Below are 23,183 nucleotides of genomic sequence, written 5' to 3' on the forward strand. Positions count from 1 at the left end.
CAAATATGATTTCATCCAGAGCTATTACCCTCCCCTTTTCACTCCCTGTGGAAACCCAAGCAGTACACACTTTACCTGAGTCCTGCACTGTCTTATCAACCCCCACCCCAACACCCCCAAAACAACATTTGGTTCTTGGGGAGATCAGTCACACACTGAAAAAATACGTACACATACATACAAATCAAGAAGACCTCAGGGAAGGTAGTTACAAGCATCAATCTTGTAACACACAAGGTTGAGCGAGGGGGAGGGACTGGAGTTTTATCACCTTGAGCAAACACACCCAGGAGAGACCAGTGAGTTGATAAGCCTGTCTGTTTCATTACACGTGTGTGACAAGGTAGCCCTCTTCAGTGTTTCAGATTTGAGGTAGCAGAAATGCACACTGTCTGAGGAGCTAGTCTTTCAACCTCTACACTACAAGACAAGTCTTGCTCCAGTCACGCCAATGGACTAAACAAACCATTCAAAGGAGAACGGGCTTCTACTTGCCACACAGGTGAGCCTGAAAAGTGCCTTCTCACTGTCTGAGCTCAGAGCTTGAGCAATTATCTACCCACACATAATTTGAACTTTGATTTATGTTTGAATTTTGGTTTTCATCTGCCCATTTTACTTTCTCTTTGACCAATGTCAGGGCTTCGATGGCTTATGCTACAAAGTCAAAGAGGTGTCGATTTATCAAATTAGCTTCTAATCATGTCTATATATTTACTTGATAAACCTCATCAATGTTTGGAAACGGAATAGCAGTTCCATCATTGGATTGTATTCCTGTTTGTGCATTGTGTCAACGACCTTTACCAGGGATAGTATGTCTGTGACATACTCGATGTCCTCAGCTCGATGTATAATAATCCACCTGTAAGCCTTACAGACTGAGAAAGGAATGCTGCTGGGTCAACTATCAGATATCTACATATCAGGAAGAATTGTGAAAGGACACGCAAAACCCTGGTTCATACTGTTTGTCTGAAAGTTTGTGTGTGTGTTTTAAAGCATTTGTTTGGTGCCAAACTGTATTTATTCATTGCTTTTGATTACACTCCCTAAAGTCAAAACCATTCAAAACCACTGTCAATTTGATGTTATGTAAAGGCACCCTACTAATGTATGTCACCTAGAATCATACTTATTTTAGTTATGACACATATTTAATTAGGTGCATATATCGTCAGATAGTGAATACTCTGTTTAGAATGAGCCATTTCTGGAAAAGTATGTATTTTTTCAGAAAAGAAAATGCACATTTTCCTGACAGCAGCATAACTGCAAACCGAAATGTTCATGAGGTGTTTTTTTTAAGATGATAATAGAAAAAGATAACATTCATGTTTTAGGCCACTTAGGAAAAATCTGTTTCTGTATCACGTTTTCCTCTGGTCATAAATACAACAACAATTGACCTCAGAGGAGAGGTATTGTCTCTTCTCTTGTGATATAACGCACAGCACTGAGGACAGTAAAAAGTTTCAATTTGCAAAGGTATATTGCATTACTTCCAGTTAGAACAAGTCTCGATTGCAACATATTGCATGCAAAAGACCTGGGAGTGGAACTTAACGAATGCAGTCGCTTTCTAATTCAAGCAGGCACATGAAAAAGCAAAAAAAAGAACATCTGCTATGCTATTTGAAATTACACACAATTCCAATACAATGTTCTCACAATCATTAACAAACTACTGTGTCTGTTTTAGTTCTGACGAATAGCAAATTGATTATCAGGTTGTAAATCCTTACTGATTTGACCAGAAGTCATGCAAGGCTTCTTAAGATCCATAATAATAGTCTAATTCCAATGTGTTTGTTTAAATTGTCATGGCTCCAGGTTAAAAAAAAGTAACGTATAGCCATGACAAGGCATCCATCTTAAACTGGAATGCAATTTTAAAAATGTCAGTGATGTCATAAACATTTAGGAAAAATCTGTGAAATACCTATGAACATGGGAGCGTAGAATGGAATTGTTCTATGTTAACATTAAACATTAAATGTGAATGATAGTATTATTCTTTTTGTAACGTTTGTTCTTTCTTTCCACAGCTACCAAAGTTCAACAACCATTTCCTTTCGTCTGACCCAGCCTTTCAAACGTCTTCCTTAAAATCATCACACACACACACGGAGACAGTGTCCAAGATGCCTCTGAAGACCGCCATGTACTTCAAGTCTGCCACCTTGCGCTCTACCCGCAAGCAGAAGCGCCTGTCCGTCAACATGATCAGCCTGCCATTGGGCGACTTCCGCCACCTCTCTCACATCGGTCTGGACGCCAGGGGTGAGGCTATCGGTGACCTCTCGGCCCTCCAGAGGAGCGGCAGCCTAATCCTCCGCAGCTCCCAGAGCCACCAGGACCTCTTCCAGACCGCCACCCCCAACGGGTCCCCCCCACCTCCCCCCAAGCCCCCTCGCCTCCTGAGTCCGGAAGAGAGGAAGGCACAGGCCATAACCAAGCCCAGTTCCCTCTCCCAAGGTCGCAAACACAAAAAGTGCCATTCTCTGCCTTTGCTCGATACCATAGAGGTGGTGGAATGTGATGATCTTAGACAAGAGCAGTCCATGCCAGCACAGACGGAAGGGAGAAATGCAGGTTTGACAATGCAGCTGGGGGTTTCAAAATTGGATGGGGGCTCCACCCACATCCCATGTTCCCTGGTGGAGGCCCCCTTAGTGGAAGAAGATCCATGCTTTGTCTTGGACCTTGACTTGGGGCCTTCTATTCTGGAGGATGTGCTACATGTGATGGACAGGCTCCACCAGTGACACTTTAGGCTCGGTGGGAATTCTAGCAGATGGGATTTCATGTTAAGGTATTTTCTAAGCACCAACCTGTATATATGAACAAAATCTAGATTTGTCGAAGGACGCTAATGTGAACCTATGTTCTTAGGCTACTATAAGTAGAAATGCATCGCTAGTCCTTCTACTTGAAGTCCTCATTTTCCGAGAAGTGAGAGCAACAGGAACATATTAGACTTTACTTCACTTGACTCATGGTATTTGAGAACAGCTGTGATATCACATAGTGTGGGACAGACACAGAAACTGTGTGTGTCACAAAATTCCAGACACTCAACTATGAGACAGAGCTGTGTGTGTGACAAACGTTTATGACCAACACTTGTCAGTAAAACCTTATTGTGAAAGCAGTTGGCTATTTTGTTCTGAAAATACAGGCTAACATACACTATTGTACTGGGATATCATTGCATCAGGTTGGAGGTAACTGTGACTCATGATTCATGTAGGACATTGTTTATTTTAAACACACAAAAAAACACAAAGACTTTGGTTGCCAACAGTTATACTGTAACACTTCCAGTGACAGTGAACATATAGATGAATATGTTGTCAATTCATTTTATAGGTCACTGTGAGGTATCTCACGTGATTGCTTAAGCAAGCAGTGAAAGCTAACTTGGACAATAAACCACTGTAGTTATGCTAGTTATGTTAGACATGGTTCATACAGTCAATATAAATCTCAGGTGAAGACGGTCTTGAAAGAAGTTAGTTAGCAATTATTTTCTCCATTGTGCTTTGAAGGAAAACTATAGAAACATGAATGTGGGGATTTCTTCATATTAGGAAGACTTCTAGTTTTGCTTGCATTAATTCACTACTACTGATCTTTTTCTCGACAACCCTTTTAACTAAATGTGAAATAATGAGCATACAATACTTAAGTGTCATGCCTTTTTCTGTCACCACATGCAGACAATATTGCCACCTTCTGGTGGCAAAACATACAGCATGTGCAAAGTGCTATGTTTTTTCACCAACAAACTTTTATAAATTGTGTAAGAAAATATAAAGTTTCGGAATCAAGTTTCTTTTTTAACTTATTGTCGTATCATTGTTTTCACTGGCTATATATGGTGAACACAAAGTGTAGCAAGGTAGACTTCACTATTAAACAACAAGATGTCAGTGAAGATATCAATGTAAATCAAAATCCTTCACTTCAAGGTTTTTAACTGATCTTTTTTGACATTTACTTACAAACTTACAAAACAAGTTATGGAAGGGCTTGTTGTATTATTGTAAATTATGGATCATGTTTCTTCTTGATCACATTTTGGAGTAGAATTCTATTGTCTCACATTTCAACACAACTTTTAATTTTTTTACCCTCCACTCCAAACCTCACAATAGAACTTTGGTACAACTGTGCCATTGATTGTGGACTGCATCTGTGAGTAAATATGAAATAGCTTTTTGTCTCTGGCACACATACACATGCTTGCACACAAACACACACACACACACACATCTGAATCTTCCTCCCACTGTTTATTCCCACTCTGATCTCTTGATCTGTTTCTGACAGCTCTCCTTTCAAAAAGACTCTTTCTCCATTAGTTTATAAAGGACCTACAAAAATGGTCTTCAAAATAAATTTTCCACTTGGTACAAACAAAATGCATCCGTCCTTGTTACTTTCCATTGAGATGCCTCTTTTCTTTTACCACATTTGTCACATAAAAAGAGAACACATTCTAACCTTTCCTATCATGTAACAGATTCAGGGGTGGAAGGAATTTGCCTAATACTAGTATAAACATGTAGGATGATGCAGGACATAGCACATGTCCACCCACAAATAGTACATGTCGCTATAAAATACTTAAGATTCTTGTTTTTTAAGGAGTCGAGAATGCTAATGCTGGTCCTGCTTTTGTCGCACAATCAAACTGATTAATTCCTTTGTAAACAGACTTCCCATCCATTCATAGACAGAACAATAACAAAGGGGAGACATAGTCCACCAGTACTGTGGTACTGTATGTGTAATTCAGTCTTATTGTGTCGGCTTTGTTGTTTGAAATTAAATTCCAATATGTCACCCTGTAGGAACAATGGAAGATTTGAAGCAGATAGGAGGCCAGTCATCAGTGTGGTTTGCAGGTGTGAGCTTCAGTGCATAGTGAACATGAGTCAGTCAGTACACTTACATGTGGTGGCAAAATCAGTTTAGATTGAATCAAAGTGGCAGACATTTTTCAATACAGTCCAATGTTGTATGTTATTGTGAAATTCACAGTCATATACATAAAATAATTATGTAGCAAAGAAAAAATAAAAGATATATTCTACTATTCATAAATCTTAAATCCTGATGCCATATTAAAAACATTTACTATGGCGACCTATGGAATATGGCCTACTAGAGTCTCATATAACAATGGTGGATGTGAATGGAAGGCATTGTAATCTTGGGTTGGGTAGCAGTTCCCAAAAAAGTGTTGATAATAAAGGTGAGAAGACATGCATGACATGACTGGTATGAAGGTTATGGCCTGCATCGGTGCACACAATGAGCTTGTTTTGAAATGCCTGTTCTCATTTGCGCGATGTGAGGATTTTAAAGTGCACGAATCAAAAAACGGATCTCACTGTAGTTATAAAATGTGTCACTTGACTGTACATTGATGGAAAAACTTGGGAAAGGAAATGGTCGATGTATCGACAATTTGTTATTTAGGATTTTGGATCAATAAACACAGCTACCATACCATTACAACATCTGTAAGCACATGTGTTGCCAAGGCACGGGGCGTATTTTATCGTTACAGATTTCTGTCACGCCCAATCCAGCAGCGCGTGAACTGGACATGAACAGAGTGGCACAGAAAATGTCGAGACAAAGTTTTTCGTCTGTTTTCATTCCAAGTGGTGTGCGCACAGGGACGAACTAAAGCTGTTTCTCATCATTTTGGACGTGTTTTTTCGAGACAACAAGGTAAGAAGTATACAGTTTTAGAACTGCTAAAAATTCAATTTCGCTGTCGTTTTCTTGTTTGTATTGACCAAATAGCCTACTGGACAATTCTCCATCAAACAAAATTCCCCTTTGCGACGCAGTTTGGATCAAATTGTAATTTTTCGTTCCTTTTAATTTTTACATTTGAAGACATCTTTTCGAAGTGATGTGCACTTTTCTGCAACGACATCTTCAAAGTATAGGCTAGTATTTCCATAATGTAGGCTACAAAGTACTCTAAACTCCATTCACTAAATTAATCATACTTAGCAGTTCGGTGTTCCCACAATATTTCTTGCTAAAGTAGTCTATCTTTCCAAGGCGTGCATCTAATCAGCACGATGTTGATGTTCTTGTATTTTAAGTGGAACAAATGGGTGTGAGGATTATGTAAATAGCCTGGTAAACTTCGCAAGGATTGCCTTTGGCGTTGTATTTTAGCCTACCAACAGCAGGCTTTAAGGTGGAAGAGACTATGCACTACAAAGCCATACATTTCACAGTCGGCTACATGATTTAAACACAACGAAGCTGGCATGTTTTGCTTAGGGAGGGTGTCGATACACTAATGTGATTTAAAGACGTCACTTAAATTTATTTGGTGTAATTGTATTTCATTTAGGGAGTCAGATGGCATTGAGGGAGTCAGGTGGCTGAGCGGTTAGAGAATCGGGCTAGTTACCAGAAGGTCGCTGGTTCGATTCCAGGCCATGCCACATGACGTTGTGTCCTTGTGCAAGGCACTTCACCCTACTTGCCTCGGGGGAATGTCCCCGTATTTACTGTAAGTCGCTCTGGATAAGAGCGTCTTCTAAATTACTAAATGTAAATGTAATTTATCTCAACTATTTTGATCTTCGAGCCGCAATCATCAAATATACTGCACGGTATGTAGATAATTTACCCTACGGATCAAAAGGTCAAATGATGACTGATACCCCGGACATTGTTTATTGTTGACAATGAGCTGGATTGTTTAGTCAGTGTAGAGTTGCAAATGTAACTAATTGGAAATATAGCTTTGTGTTGGTATGGAGAAGCTTTATCACTGGGTGTGTTTCCACAAGTTGATGCACCTGTCTCAAGAGAGAATGTGCTTACCAATCTAGAAGGATAAATTACAATGCAGTGAAATTGACAGTTGGACATTCAGAAGGAGTCATTAGAGTTTAATGAACAGTCAATTTGGGATTAAAGGCAGAAACGTTTTGATCATTTTTTCTCATAACCCTACAAGGTTGCTTGCAATGTTGATGATCTGTCTTTTAAAAGGAACATTGGCTAAATTCATAGTACAATATTACATAAACATTCTTGACTTTTACTGGAATGCCAAAATGCTTACTGCTCTAGGAATACCATGCTTTACACTTTTACATTTTCACCCAAATGTGTTATCTGCCCTCAGGAACAAATAACCAGTGTAGCTGAACTTAATGCAGTGTGTAGTATGCAACATTGAGGTGAGGATTATATTCTGAAATATAACTGGTCAATGAGTACAAATTTAAGGTAAAGCTAATTTAGGAAACGAGTGAAGTATGTGATGCAGATGAAGGGAATAATAACTTTTTTAGCTAACAAAGCTGAACATCACTTGCCTAAAAATATTTCTGCCTCTCTGCCCCATTCCTGGCGAATTAAAATGGATCTTTATTCTTTATAAAGTCATGCTTATCAAATATGATCAAAATAATATTCTAATTTTAGACATGAGATTCCTGTATCTATGGTAACATGTTCTCAAAACACGGGCCTTGTGCTGTCAATGTGATGCAAAATGTCACAACATAATAGTTTGAGTCAGCAAAGACTAGGGTCATTCACTTCCAATGAGCTCATAATGTCACATGATGAAGCTATTTCCCATAGGCCAACACTGGCAATAAGCATGTGATTGGCTACCTAAAACACTTTGATTTCCCGTCCTTCTACCATACAGAAGGCAGTCACCAGCAATAAGACAAAAAGACAACTTATCTTGCAAATCTCCTATTAGTGGATGTGTGGATGGAAAAACGTAGCCTGTTCATTCCAGATGGAAAGTCTGATTAAAACTAAACTTGACCTCAATGTTGAAGCCACAACACAAGTGATACCACGTCACTGTGTCTTCAGCTGGGCACTGAAGCAGACATGGAGGAGTGAGCTATACTGTCTAACACTGGTATGAGGCATTGTTAGGCTACCCTAGTTATCCTGAAGTGTCTTAACACTTTTATTTGCTACCAAGACAATTTCCCAAAACATACAAATGACTATGTTCAATAGTTTCATTTGTCAGTAACTTAATTTAATTCTTCTTAAACAATTCTTTCCAACTTATCATTGTTTTCACTTGCCTGGTACATTATGTAAAGGAATGAGTTTGTATTAGACTAGTACTGATTGCTCCAGTTTTAGGCAAACACGGAAACGGATAACCTAAGTATTTTAAGTATCCCAAAAAGGATGAGTCAAATGTACAGTAATACAGTCACGTTTCCTTTGCAGGATTTGACTGTGTGGGCAGACATTCCATGCTTTGAGGCTTCTGCAATGTGGACCCCACCCATTGAAACCATGCTGGTCGTATAGTGCTTGGCCTTTTAAAGGAGGCCCAATCACTGATACCAGGCATGCTTTTAACCATTTTCATCGGGTTAGGACAGATTTTCTACCATATATTTTGACAGGACATGATTCCCACCATTTGGAATGGAATGAAATTCCAATCAATTAGAACTTTTAGGAGATGTTCCAACTTCCATCACTATAGCAACTGCAAGAATTGGGATTGTTGTGGCGTGGTGTTGTGAGCCTTTAGCAATTTTTTCTCACATGCAGAGACACCCAGAAGCACACACACAGGCACACACACACGTACACAAACATTCTGGGCTCCAATTGAGAAATACCCCACATGACTTAGAGAATTGCTTTCATCTCAGGACAGTAAAAGCACACTCATCAACTACCCTCATGGGAAGCGCCAACTTAACTTTAAGTAAAAGATATCACATTCAATTCGTATTTGATAAAAGCTGCTATTTGTCATTTGTGCATGAAGTTGAGCAAAATGGCTGTCTGGGATCATGATTAGTCAATCTTTGCTCTGTCTGCCAGACCAAATACTCATCCAGGTAGCGGGACAAAGAAAAGGAATAAGCAGGGAGAGAGAGCGAGAGAAGAGAACGAGAGCGAGAGAGAGCGAGAGAGAGCGAGAGAGAGCGAGAGAGCGAGAGAGCGAGAGAGCGAGAGAGCGAGAGCGAGAGAGAGCGAGAGAGAGAGAGCGAGAGAGAGAGAGAGAGAGAAGATGAGAGAGAGAGAGAGAGAGAAGAGAGAGAGAGAGAGAGAGACGAGAGAGATAGAGAGAGAGAGACGAGAGAGAGAGAGAGAGAGAGAGAGAGAGAGAGAGAGAGAGAGAGAGAGAGAGAGAGAGAGAGAGATGAGAGAGAGAGAGAAGAGAGAGAGAGAGAGAGAGAGAGAGAATGCAAACAGTGTGGTTGGTTTTTGTTTCCTGACAGGCCTATACAGCTGACAAGCTCACTCTCTGTCCTCGCCTGGCAGGGGTCGCGATTGACTCGTTCACCCAGTATGTGCTGCGTGGCTTTTATATTGACAAAGCTGTCATTCATGAATATCTGACTGACTCCAATTCAGATATACTTTTTATATCCACAGACCTAAGCACTGAAATCAGTGTACAAAGTTGTGTGAACTCAGCAAAGATAAGCATGAACTGCAGACTCAGGAACTGTACATTAAAGGAACAGTTTGCTTATAGTCTTGTGGCCAGACTTCACTTTATTTTTGAAACACCCATATCCAAGGTAAAACAAAACACTGTTAATTCCAGCTATACATTTTCCGGTAAATTAAATTAAAAGTCAAATACAAAAATCCTTACTGCAAAAGGTTGCATGATTGGTCAATGTTGTTATACTCAACATTCATTAAGATAAAAAAAGGGTCAAATGAAGCCTGGCTGTGTAGACACACACTCATGTACTGTCGATGATTAATGTCGCTTCTCACATTTCTAAAAGTTTGTATATTCAACATCATTTTTGTTAAAGGTGACAATGAAACACTGAAATTACCTTTCATCTAACGGTATCTCCTTACGCTACTTTGTATAGTATGTGATATTGGTTCTGTTATTTTCTGAGTTTGTCTCTCTCCTCTAATGCTCTTTCGTATTGAGTAAATATGACCTTAGGGTTATGGCACCTTATAGAAACAATATTGATCAAGTTCTGATTGAGGTTGAGGGAACAGAGACCTTCTCTTCACTATAATTAAGTGTCTCCCCTCTCCCTTTACTCCATTGGAGCTCCTTCCATGTGGCATTCCAGGGTGCCTTTCTGTCTGATGCCACACATCTCCAGTTGCATCATCTGGTGTCAGAACTGACAACCTCAGCAGAGGAGACGGGCGTCTCGTGATGGATATCTGAGCTTGTTGTCTGAGAGTCGACTTGTTTGCCCCTTAGTATTATTCTAAAGGAGTAGAAATCAAACCTCAAAGGGATTTTTACCCCACTGTTCTTGGTTTATCTCACAAAACCAATGTGAAATGTGATATCATATCACTTTAAGAGTGAAGTTCAAAACAAGATGTTGTTTTTTCCTTTTATTCCAGGCTATCTGAGGTCAGAGGAAGTTCATCAGCCACTTTTGTTCTAACCGCAAGTAACTATCTTCTTACACGTTCAGTGAAAGTCCATCAACAACTCCATCAACAACAACTTACAATAAAGCTGGTGTGTTTTTAATACAGATTAGTAAACATCTAGTCCATCTGTCTTTTGGCCTTGGATTTCTATTGATTTAATTGTTTTTGCACTGCATTGATTTGTTTTTTTTTTAATTGTCTTTACACTTTTATTGTGTAAAGTGTGGTGTAACAATGTGTGTTGAACAGCATAACTAAACAGCTGTATCCTGTCTTTCCTTTACAGTTTCCCCCTACTCTGTCACCATGGCAGCCAAGGGGAAGTGGGGGGCTTTGAAGGAGCACCTGACCAGCAGCCCTCAGGATCCTGACGCCCACCTAGAGGCCAACCTGGAGAATGCAGACCCAGAGCTATGCATACGACTGTTACAGGTACGGCCCAGGGCAGGATCATCTTACTTTTTTTCTGGGATTTTAGGAGGAAACTGCCAGGTGTTGAATTACCTAACCTACTACTACCTACTCCCCACGCCCTACTTTTAAGTCTCCATCTCGTTGGAGATTCCTAAATCCTAGGAAACTGTTCTTTCTCACATGAATTGAGAAACTAATCCCACTCCTACCAGGTCCCGACCGTGGTCAACTACTCCGGCCTACGACGTCGTCTTGAGGGCAGCGACCAGGACTGGATGGTCCAGTTTCTGGAGCTCAAGGGGCTGGACCTGCTGATGGAGGCCCTGGAGAGGCTGTCAGGCCGCGGCTGCGCCCGCATCGCCGACGCCCTCCTCCAGCTCACCTGCGTGGCTTGCGTCAGGGCCGTGATGAACTCGTCAGCTGGCTTGCACTTCATACTGGACAACAAGCGCTACGTCAGGACCCTGTCGCAAGGTGAGCTCACGATGAGTGAGGACTCAAAAACTGCTGTATGGAGCTAGCAGGCATGCTCGGCAAGGGGATCACCACAAGGTAGCTGTGCGGTTAGAGGATAAGGATTGGTGTTCCCGTGGGTAAGGGGGTAAGGATAGGTGTTAGGATGGAGCCTAGCTAGGGAGACCAAGCAAGTGGTGGTTCGAGTGTGTTGCATGGCCCATGTAACACATCTGACAATTAACCTAACGGTATGACATTCAGTATATGTTGGAGTAGGACTTATATTGCCATGTGACATAATTATTATTGATCTCATAAAATGGAACAGTTATAGCTCAGTGGTTAGGTGGGGGGGGGGGGTCAGATGGCTGAGCGGTTATGGGATCGGGCTTTTAATCAGAAGGTTGCCGGTTTGATTTCTGGCTGTGCACAATGACGTTGTGTCCTTGGGCAAGGCACTTCACCCTACTTGCCTTGGGGGGATGTCCCTGGAATTACTGTAAGTCGCTCTGGATCAGAACGTCTGCTAAATTACTAAATGTACAAATGCAAATGTAGATCATTTGACTGCAGATAGAGGTCAGAGGTTCAAATCCCCTCCTTAAAATTGACCAGTGTCTGCTAAATGAACACATAATTAATCGAATAAATGATTGATTTGTCTTGGTTTTAATGGACAGCCCTGGACACTTCCAACACCATGGTGAAGATGCAGGTGTTTGAGTTGCTGGCAGCCCTCAGTCTCTTCAGCCCTCAAGGTCACCACCTAGCACTGGATGCCCTTGAGTACTACAAAGTAAGGCCACTGTTTTGTCTTGATGCTCTGAAATTACAGTGTCTCCTCCTGTCCTTTTAATGAATCTCTGAACCTTCTACGATAAAGTTGGCCTGGAGGATCATTTATCACTAATAAACCCATGTTTCTCTAAAGAAACGAGTTCTGTAGTGTTGGGGTCTGTTGGGACCTGTTCTCTAGTGTTTGGACCTGTCCTCGTCATTGGATCCCTGTTAAGCAGGGAAGGAGAATGAATGTATACTCATCCTGCTTTTATTAACTTTGTGTTGCCTTCTTTGACTGACATCAGCAGAAAAGGGACACAGATATAAAGAAGTTGAGGGTTTGTTGCCCTCAGCTAGATTTGAGAAATGGAGTATTTGTATTGGATGCCCCCTAGTGCCAAAAGAAAGCATTGCATTGGATGTCATTTGTGTAATTATCCTATACATTTAGCTGTGGCATGTTTAGTAAAATCAAGAACCATGTCACAAAGGCAGGTGAGTCAGGTAAGAGCGGCAGGTAAGAGCGTCTGCTCAATGACTAAAATGTAAACGTCACAAAGGCAGGCGAGCCGCGGTCACCTCTGTCGCCCCTTCCTCTCTCAGGGCGTGAAGATGCAGCAGTACCGCTTCAGTGTCGTCATGAACGAGCTCCACGGAACGGACAACGTTCCCTACATGGTCACCCTCGTGAGCGTGGTCAACTGTCTCATTTTTGGCGTGGACGACCTGAGGAAGAGGGTCAAGCTTCGCAACGAGTTCATCGGTAACTGCTACTTTTGAGCTGTCGGCCAAACACGATGGAGACACAAACTGTATACTGTCTATTGTCAGTGTTCATGTCATTCCATTATATACTATATAGCCAAATAGTACAAGCAGAATTGACCTCTTTAATTTACATAGGACCACAGCGGAATACTAAATATTTCTAATTTGTGTTAACTTCTTCCTATACTTTTTGTAGGGTTACAGTTACTGGATTTACTGCCCAAACTAAGGTATTGCCGCAGAGTATGTCTATTCTACATCCATTCTACAATTGATCCAGCACATCCAAATAATGTTCTTTTAACCCTTGTGCTGCCTTCGGGTCACATGACCCAAAGGTTCATAACGAACCATCGTTGTGTTTACCCAATTTTACCCAATACAAAAACAAATAAAAATAATTTTCTTTTAACCTTCGCAATGTGGGGGGTCTGAGATAGCCCAAAGGTTAAAATAAAATGTTTTACTTTGTTTTTGTATGCGGTAAATTTGTCGCAATACGACGGTGGGTCACAATGACTGATGGAAGATAACACAAGGGTTAAACTGAACTTTTTTGTATTTTGATCTGCTTGTGCACGTGGGCTGTGAGAATACTGCAGCTCAGCAGGGTGAACATGTGACTGTATATGTGCACATGTTGCAGAGACACAGAGGACGTGGATCTTGATGTCCAGTGTGAGACCTTTGAGGAGACCATGGCGGACGATGAGGAGGAGATGAAGAGGGTGTACGGGGGCATCGACATGGGCAGTCACCAGGAGGTCTTCACGATGCTCTTCACCAAAGTGAGCTTGGGATCGAGACCCCGGGCTCGCTTGCCGTCTCCGAAATAAAATAAAAAAGTCCGAAACCAAAACGAGTCATATATGTGCTGGCACCTACCTTTACTTTGACACAGATCAAGTGATTGGTGCGGGAGGAATGATCACACCCATTTCTCAGGCTTTTCCCTCTCTTCTCCCCCTCTTCTCTCTTCTCCCTCCTCTCTTCTCTCTTCTCTCTCCTCCCCCAGGTGAGCAGCTCCCCAGCCTCTGTTCAGCTCCTCTCCATCCTGCAGGCCCTGCTGCTGGTGGGGCCTGAGAGGGGTGACCTCTGGCTGGTCCTGGAGGCCCTGGCTGATCGTGCCACCCTGCTGGCCCAGGACGGTGAGCATCTGCTTGGGAAAGATCATTACTGTACTGTGTGTTGTCTGGTAGATGTATTTATTAAATTTTTTACAATGACAACCACAATGAATCGTTCTTGATCGTTTTACTCCATGGTTTATAATAATGTATGATATGTGACTGTATGTCTGTCTGCATTCTGCAGCTCAGGTGGACTCCAGTGAACGTCTGATGGAGCGCCTGCTCCACTCCAAGGCTCAGCAGAGCTCAGCCAATCCCAGGCCCAAGGCCACCAACAAGGCGGTCCAAGTAAACCTGATTGACAGCACCGTGGACCAATCAGAGATTGTTGCCAAAGCCATTGCCCCTGTGGTCTCACCCCCGCCTCCACCTCCACCTCCCATACCTGGGATGCCTCTCCCGCTGCCACCCCCTCCTCTTCCAGGTGCCTGTCCAATGGCCCCACCACCTGCTCCCCCTCCTCCTCCACCCCTACCAGGGATGGGCCCTCCACCCCCTCCACCTCCTCCACCCCTACCAGGGATGGGCCCTCCACCTCCTCCACCCCTACCAGGGATGGGCCCTCCACCTCCTCCCCCTCCTCCACCCCTACCAGGGATGGGCCCTCCACCCCCTCCACCTCCTCCACCCCTACCAGGGATGGGCCCTCCACCTCCTCCACCCCTGCCTGGGATGGGCCCTCCACCCCCCCCACCGCCACCACCGGGTAGCGGAGATGTGATCGTGGCCCAGAGCGTGCAGTCATTGGGAAGGTCGTACTACTCACCAGCTGCTCTTCCAAAACCTGGCCGCTATCCAACACTCCGCATGAAGAAGCTTAATTGGCAGAAGCTGCCTTCCAGAGTGGTGTTTGGTAAGCGACCTCACTGTGGGATCTGGTCTTGTGGTGTGTCCATTTATTACTGTGAATAATACTTTACAGAAATTACATGAGTTTGGAGGACATGCAAAAAAAATACTATATTCATTGTCTTCTAATGCACTCCCCCCCCCCCCCCCCACCCCACCCATACACACACACCTATCTTCTCCAACACACACGTACTGTATTTACACAAATAGAAAGCCAATCCATGTGGACATCAGTTCAATCAGACCTTCTGGAGCCAGACTACTCCAGCATAGAGGAGCTTTTCTGCCTGCCGGTCACTGACACTAAAAGCCCAGGGACCGCCACCAGCCAGGTGAAACGGGAGCCCAAAGAGGTATACAGAGCAACCCACTACTCTGCTCCACTGCTATTATGTGTTATTTTTGTTGTTGTTTTGTCTGAGCTCATTTCTCTCCTAGTTCTTCAAATGGATTAGATTAGATTTAACGTTATTGGTATTGTGCAGAGTACAGGTACAAAGCCAATGAAATGCAAAAGAATAGCATGTGTGTAAAGTAATGCGAATCTAAGGTTAGAAATGACAGTGTGTACAGAGAGCAAAATATGCAATGGAGAAACATGTTAGGGGTGGGTATGAACATTACATTATCATTGGTACATTAAATTATTATTATTGCATTCGGATTGCATTGCATGTCATGTGCTACTGGTGAATATGGGCATCTACCCTCATTGTTCACTCAACTAAATCTTGTCCACCAAACAAGTCATCCTCTCACATCCTCTGTTTGCTGAATCAACATCCTCTTATCCTTCCACAGATTTCTTTCATCGATGCCAAGAAAAATCTCAACCTGAACATCTTCTTAAAGCAATTCAGATGGTGAGTTTTCACCCAAACGTACAGTACCATGGATGCATCCGGCATGCATGGTCTAAGTGGAGTCCTCTCCGAGTTGTGAAATAAGTAGGAGAAAACTCTTCAGACCATTGAAATGCAGCCCAAAGGTCAAGTGCAGGAAGATATTGATTTTGACATGAATTGCATATCTCCTTTCAGCTCTCATGGGGACTTTATGGCCATGGTCCAAAATGGGGACCGTTCTAAGTTTGATGTTGAGGTGCTGAAACAGTTGCAAAAGCTCCTGCCAGAGAAACATGAGGTATGAGGCAAATGCCGACTTTTGTAGGAGGTTTCAAAAGGTTTCAAATGTAACACATTTGAACTTTCGCCTAGTACAGGAATGTTAACTGGTTACCTCATGTTATTTTCAAGAGGGTTGAAGTAGATTTCAGGGCCAAACAACAAGTTGCCAAATCCAATTCCTTTTTCATTTGGATGGAAACATGAATGTGTGAGCTCAGTTCTGTTAGTCAAGTTAGAAAGATGGTATAGTGTTGTCCATGCTCATATTTCCCTCTACCCTCCTCCCATGTGACCCACTTCTTAGATTGACAATCTCAAGTCGTACCAAGGAGAGCCAGAGAAGCTCGCTGGTGTTGACCAGTTTTACCTCAAGCTTCTAGCTGTGCCGTGGTAAGGCCCTCTATAACGGTACACATGAAATGGTGCCTTGGCATATATAGAATTCACACACTTATGTATAGATACTGGCCAAAGATTCGAACCTCAACCCTGACCATTGTTGACTGGGTTTCACTTTAGCTATCCTCTGAGGATCGAATGTATGCTTCTGTGTGAGGAGACCATGTCTGTGTTGGAGATGCTGAAGCCCAAAGCTAAGCTGATGTACGAGGCCTGCGAGAGTAAGTGAAAGTTGGACTGTGTAACTGCGTCTCTCCCATCCCCACACTTGGTGCAATTCCTCTTGCGTGTACAGGAAATCACTATTTAATGGGTCATCCGTTTTACAGTATAGTTTTGTCATCTCCCAGGTTTGAGGGTCAGTACTCTACTCCCAAGCTTCTGCAAGCTGATTCTGGATGTCGGGAACTTCCTCAACTACGTACGTTCACGCCGCATACCAGAACGCACGTCTACGCACGCACAAATCCAAAACTCGAGACACTGCCAACGTAGAATTTCTCCAGCATGTCTGCCAATACTGTCAAGCCCTGGGGGGATAGACACTCGCACACTTGATACCTGTGAATCCCTTCTCCTGTCGCTCTTCTCTAGGGGAGTCACACTGGGAATGCTGAGGGCTTTAAGATCAGCACCTTGCTGAAGCTCACTGAGACCAAAGCTAACAAGTCCCGGATCACTCTGCTCCACCACATATTGGAGGTAAAACCAGCACTGTTTGATCTAGGTAGAGCAGAACCAGGATACCATTCCAGTTTAGTCAGTTCTAGGATTATTTGAACGGAAATTTAATTCCAACTAGTCAATACATAAATGGAGTAGTTGAGTAAATAGTAGTTCTTCATCAAATCTTTATTTTGGTACTGTGTGATTAACCTGTATTCTTAGGAGGCAGAGAAGAACCATCCTGACCTGCTGAGCCTTCCAGATGATCTAGAGATCTGTGAAAGGGCTGCTGGGTAATATGCAAAACATACTGTATCATTGACCTTCCTGTCCATGTTATGAGTACATTTGCTACAATTCATTCTTCATTCATCCTTACTTTTTATGTTCAGAGTTAATCTGGAGTCCAGCCAGTCAGAAGCGAGCTCACTCATCAAACGACTGAAAGATTCAGAGAAAAAAGTTGAAACTTCTTCTGTTGAGGACATCAAGCTGCAGTATCTGACATCTATCCAGGTTAGAAGCTTTGTATTTGTTATTAATGACAGTGAATGCTCTAAAAAGCTTTGAATCTGGTGGAAGGGTATTTTGTGGCTGATGTAGCTTTTTTTCATCACCCAGAGGAACCTATCTAAAGTATATGCCTACAATATAATCTGGAGGGAGCACATCTCCCATACTCGTGGGTTGTCAGATGACGAAATAACCCCCCAAAAATGAATGTGTTGCAGGGAAACCTGGAGGCTTGTGGTGAGCTGGAGGAACTGTTTGCCTCCGTCAACAAGCAGAAGGAATATCTTGCCCAGTACCTGTGTGAGGACTCTTCTCATCTCTCACTGGAGGAGCTCTTCAGCACCGTCAAGTCCTTCCGGGACCTCTTCATCAAAGCCATGAAGGTGCCTCAAGTGAAACCGTTTTTTAACCAAATCTGTTTGGACACGGTTACTGTTAAAGATCCGGTAAAGTGGAATTGAAAATGAGTTTTAAGTTCATCACACCACAGAAGAATGTGTTGTTAACTACCCATCCACCGACAAGTATGTTAAATTAGGCTTTGAAATCGTGAGAAAATCAGCAGTCTTCTCTGCTTGAGACTGGGGGGGCGTGTCGCCTGAAGGAGCTGAGTCTCCGCCCCCTCGAATTTATCGAATTTAGCTAAATCAAGTGCAGATGTCAGAACAGACCTACCTGCAGTCTCTGAGTGTTTAATCTATTAATTACTTTGTCTTTGCATCGTACCAGCTGAGTAACAGAATGCAACCATCTGTGATCTGACGTAGATAGGTCGCTGTGACGTAGATCGGTCGGGTTTTGGCTTCGCCTATACAAAACCTGAGCTGAAAACGGAAGAGAAACTGTTCAACGGTCTAACTCCACATTTCGTTGCGACAAAGTTTTCGCGCTTTGCACATGATTTCAGGTACTAATTTCACACGTATATAATGTACTGAGAATGGAATGGAATTTGCTTTACAGGATCTTTAACATTGCCGTTATTAAGAATGATCCACCCTTTCCTAGTATGCTCGCTTTTTTTTAAGGACTTCAAATGATTGTTTGCTTCAGGACAATCAGAGTCGTAGAGAACAAGCCGTCAAGGCTGAGAAGAGGAGGATTCAACAACAGGAGCAGGATTCCAAACGACCTAGAGGGGAGAACGGGAAGATAAGTATGTAAACACTGAAGGACCAACGCTCCAATACAAACACCACTACCAGTACACTGTACTAATAACTCCAATAATGGCACTGGCTACACAGTCCTTCCCTATGTATCCATTGCATAAAGTACATCTCGACCTGAAGCTGGTTGAGGTTGAGATGAAATTTGTATTGTCAGGTAAACAAAGGTCTACTAGTCAAATTTCTTGTACTGTTTTGTCACTCCCCCCCTCCACCACTACTACTACCCCCCCCCCCCCCCAGTCCGTAAAGCCCCCCCAGTGCAGGAGGAGGGCTGTATCATCGACCACCTGCTAGCTGACATCAGGAAGGGACACCGGCTCAAGAAAACCCGGCCTCGTTCCGGCAGCGGTTGCCTGCCCTCTGTTGACAAGAATGTGGACAGCAGCCAGCCTGGTGAGAAGACAGCCGAGCTGCATGTGTTTGCACTGTAATTGTATATCCTCCATAATGGCATTGACTTTGGTCTAAACATGGCAAAGAACTGCATTTCTGTTCTTCATCAGAGCCGCATGGAAATCTTGAGAGATCCTCAGCTGTGATCTCAACGGATGGGGATGAAGATGAATCATTAGCATCACCCAATGAACTAACGCAGCCACTCAAATGCCCAGAGGCAGGGGGACCTGCACCAGCCCGCCCCACAGACTACGTACATAAATTGGATTCTCCAGAAACCATTGGCCCTCAAGACCTCCATACCCCAACGACTTCCACCACAGAGGACCAGGCCACTGGTGGAGATCTCTCCCAGAGTGGAGACCTCGATGCTGGGATGAATTCCTGCCTCATCCTCCTGGAGAGTGGACGGCACATGGAAGTGGACTCCAAGGCTGAGGACGCTAGAGAAAACCCAAGGACAGATGAGGATGATCCAAAGGACAGAGCTCCAGAATCAACTGGGGAGACCGAGGCTGATGGAGCTGGCTTTGAGGAATTAGATCCAGCAGTTCCTACTTCCGCTAAGGACGGGGCAGACGCCACAGGGTCTTCTGGAGAGACACAGCCCCAGAGAACGACGAGGAACAAAGGTAAAGTCTTGACTGCAAAGTGCATTTTTACACAGAAATAACAACGGAGCTTAATGTATACGAGGATATGAGTTTTGAAAGTGTACTGCATGTTATTTGCTTGACAGTTTTCCCTCAGTCGTTAACAAAGCATCTATGAAATACTACTCGGTAACAAGTTATAGCAAAGTTGAAGTCTGTCGTTCAATAGTCCGTATACAAAACCAATGGATTGATTATCATCTTTGATCATCAAATGATCATACTTTTTTTAATGATTAGCTCACATGGGCTCTGGCAGTCAGAAGTAAGTATCAAGGAATACGCATGCAAAAGCATAAATGCAGGTACATGCAAATCAGTTTGTATCTTCTCTCCATTTCTTAAAAATCAGATATGGTCACTGGAAACAAGCACACTAACCCTAAAAAGGGGTGTGTGTTACACTGAGGTAGGTTCTAGCCAATCAGGTGACTCTAAAAACAGTATCAACTAACACATGTGCATGGTTGTATTTGTGGTTCCGTCTTGAGTTTAAGATTGTCAGTAAATCAAGTTCCTTACAGCTTGTTGTCCTGTCCGTTCTGCAAATCCCCCCCTAACCCCATAATCAAGAATGACAGTTTAAAAATTCACTCCTTCAAAGTAATTGCTTCTCTTCTCTGTGTTCTAAATGGCTGGCTATGGAGGCCTGTCCTATGCTGTTTGTCTGTGCTTACTGGGTGCTTTCCGAGGCCAACTTCAATGTGTGTTGTGTCTGTTATCTATTTCTGGATGTGTAATGATATGTGAACACTGGATCCAAATAAGTTAAAGTATTTTATTGGTCATTTGCACAGATCACACAAGGTAGCACTAGTCATTGAAATTCTTGAGGTAGGCCCTGCTACATATAATGTATAAAATGTAAAACAGAAAATGCATACTAGAAAGTAAAACATGAAACTATGAAACTTTAAGCTAGAATATAAATTATTGCCCCCCCCCCCCCCCCCTCGTTCAGGGAGCTGACCTTACACAGGGAGATGTGATACGTGTCTCACATCTCATGACAGACGGTCCACCGAATGCTGCATGGTCACAGCCAGACCCTGCCTAATCTCCCAACAACAACCGATCACCGAATGAATTTAGCTACCTTTTGTTTTTTTACTGTGCCGGCGTCCTTGTAAGACTGAAGGTTTATAGAACCAGACAAACTGTTTTAATACTGTATGAGGGCAGACATTAAAATAAAATGAATCTCAATTGCAAATTTGAGTGCTTGATCAGGGCACCAATCTCTGGGGTAGTATTGGAATAGTTGAACATGCTAAGATCATGGTGGTCAACCACTATATATACAAAATATGGGTTTAAAGGGACAGTTAAAGAGGATGTCTGAAAGAACACACATTTAATTACATTATTCTACTTTGCTGTGACAATAGAAGACAACATGTTAAAAAGCTGTTAAAAACTAAAACGGATCATTTCAGTCTTCAGTCCACCTTCCTCTCCAACCATTGTGACCACCTGACAGTGGAAACAAGGCCATCTACATCAATAGTTCCAACCGGGGAGTCAGAATTCTAGGGACAGTTGTTGACGGTTGATCATTTTCTTTTACAGTAGCCTGTAATGCCAGCATGTACAATAGGTAAGTAAGTGTCATAGAAATGGTGACTATGCCATCGCATGATCAAAAAGCCCTGTCTGTCTCATGAAGATGACATCACTGCTGGATACCTGTGGCGCATTTTCACTTTCCCTTTCATGTACTGTACACTGCTCACAACAATCCCACAGCAGTCCCAAAGCTTCACCTATCAACTTGTGTCCTTGGTGTCTTGGTCTATTGGGTTCTTTCTAATTGTTTCCTGTCTATGATGAGTCCAAATTGAAGTTATTCCGTGTGGTCTGGATTCAACAGCATTGATATCATCTCTTGTGTTTTCTGACAGTGGATTCAAGGAAGAAGGGCAAGGGCAAAGGAAAACAATGACCTTTGATTGGAATGAAGTTGGGTCTGCTTGCCAGAAAATACAGCATCAAAGATACAACATACAGTACAATATATTACTTGCAAATAAGTATATCAAGCACAGCTGTGGAGAAGAGAGACTGCTTCAGTAGATTAGCCCTACCTACCTGTACTAGGTACTGTTTTGTTCATGAAAGGCCAATGTGTTGTTTTACTGTTCACTGAGATGAACTGCATGTGAACATTGTGCCTTATTTTTGTGTAATTTTAAAGGGCACTGTTGGGTTCACTTAAATTTGTCGTTTTATGAGGTAATAGGATATAAATAAAGATTTCCTCAAGTTTTTTACATTTACATTACATTTAGTCATTTAGCAGACGCTCTTATCCAGAGCGACTTACAGTAAGTACAGGGACATACCCTCGAGGCAAGTAGGGTGAAGTGCCTTGCCCAAGGACACAACGTCAGTTGGCATGACCGGGAATCGAACTGGCAACCTTCGGATTACTAGCCCGATTCCCTCACCGCTCAGCCATCTGACTTTTTATGTTCAATAAGAACGAATAAGAAGTTCACATGATTTTTAATGTATTATAATTGGCAGTTTTCATGTAGATGTAACTGCGATGAATTGGTTGAACACACTTGGTATAAATACTGCTCATTTGCTCTGTTGAAAAGCTACCTTATCGATGGCGTACAGTAGCTGGCTCGATACTGATGAGTGCCACAACCTGTGATGGCCCCCAAAAAGCAACAATTAGTTCTCTGTTGTGATAAAGTCAGATGGTATTGCTCCTGTCCTATTCCTAGAAGCTAGCCTATATCATGACTCCAACTACATAATGTCTGCCCTAAGTGGAGGTTGTGACAAATGCACTTTAAAACATGATCAATTTTCTAAAAGATTATTAGGTTTTATAAGAGGTAAAAACAGTTTAGTTGTACCTGTTACATTTACATTTAGTCATTTAGCAGACGCTCTTATCCAGAGCGACTTACAGTAAGTACAGGGACATTCCCCCCGAAGCAAGTAGGGTGAAGTGCCTTGCCCAAGGACACAATGTCAATTGACACGGCCAGGAATCGAACTGGCAACCTTCAGATTACTAGCCCGACTCCCTCACCGCTCAGCGCTCAGCCATCTGACTCCCCTTACCTGTTACAACTGCCCTTTTTATTTCAGAATGAAAAGTCACTTTGAAGTCTCAGTACAGATTGTCATCACATAATTGCTACAGTATGTCTTCAGTGGGATGGTAATCACTGGAAAGCAATGCTGTCGTCATAAAAGTTGTTGATGTTGTGTCTTACGATCATTATCACAGAGACTTTGTAAACGGTCTCATTATGTTTCACATGATGTTGTGAATCAGCAGACTGAGGGTGTTTGATTAGCTACAGAAATATGTCATGAAGATAATAAATGGCAGCCTTCCTGAATTTGTATGCCTTTATTTGAAACTATTTGAGATATTTATTTCTCATGAGGTTCTTTGAATGTTTTTGG

At 42.6% G+C, this 23,183-nt stretch overlaps 2 protein-coding genes across 7 annotated transcripts; both read left to right on the plus strand.

The window, feature by feature from the left end:
* The first annotated feature begins 315 nt into the window (after positions 1–315).
* Positions 316–4,406, plus strand: LOC136947846 (cdc42 effector protein 3-like). The gene is made up of 2 exons (XM_067242064.1): positions 316–502; positions 2,049–4,406. The coding sequence occupies exon 2, from the start codon at positions 2,145–2,147 to the stop codon at positions 2,766–2,768; it is 624 nt and encodes a 207-aa protein (XP_067098165.1). The 5' UTR covers positions 316–502; positions 2,049–2,144; the 3' UTR covers positions 2,769–4,406.
* A 1,208-nt stretch (positions 4,407–5,614) lies between these two features.
* LOC136947572 (inverted formin-2-like) lies at positions 5,615–22,161 on the plus strand. Of its 6 annotated transcripts, XM_067241685.1 has the most exons (26): positions 5,625–5,748; positions 10,467–10,513; positions 10,712–10,857; positions 11,052–11,313; positions 11,976–12,091; positions 12,679–12,838; positions 13,040–13,073; positions 13,490–13,631; positions 13,859–13,991; positions 14,158–14,826; positions 15,036–15,178; positions 15,627–15,688; positions 15,866–15,968; positions 16,257–16,342; positions 16,472–16,572; positions 16,702–16,772; positions 16,946–17,053; positions 17,240–17,310; positions 17,410–17,533; positions 17,749–17,913; positions 18,584–18,686; positions 18,943–19,095; positions 19,206–19,730; positions 20,104–20,160; positions 21,321–21,348; positions 21,653–22,161. In XM_067241685.1, the coding sequence occupies exons 3-24, from the start codon at positions 10,732–10,734 to the stop codon at positions 20,157–20,159; spliced, it is 3,513 nt and encodes a 1,170-aa protein (XP_067097786.1). In that variant the 5' UTR covers positions 5,625–5,748; positions 10,467–10,513; positions 10,712–10,731; the 3' UTR covers position 20,160; positions 21,321–21,348; positions 21,653–22,161. The 6 variants fall into 6 exon arrangements, 5 of the variants coding, with proteins under 5 accessions (XP_067097784.1, XP_067097786.1, XP_067097783.1 ...); XM_067241683.1 differs by lacking the exon at positions 21,321–21,348 and having other exon boundaries at positions 5,615–5,748; positions 10,393–10,513; XM_067241682.1 differs by lacking the exon at positions 21,321–21,348.
* The last annotated feature ends 1,022 nt before the right edge of the window (positions 22,162–23,183 follow it).

The sequence above is a fragment of the Osmerus mordax genome, chromosome 8 (assembly GCF_038355195.1).
Source record: "Osmerus mordax isolate fOsmMor3 chromosome 8, fOsmMor3.pri, whole genome shotgun sequence".
In the NCBI taxonomy this organism is placed as follows: Eukaryota; Metazoa; Chordata; class Actinopteri; order Osmeriformes; family Osmeridae; genus Osmerus; species Osmerus mordax.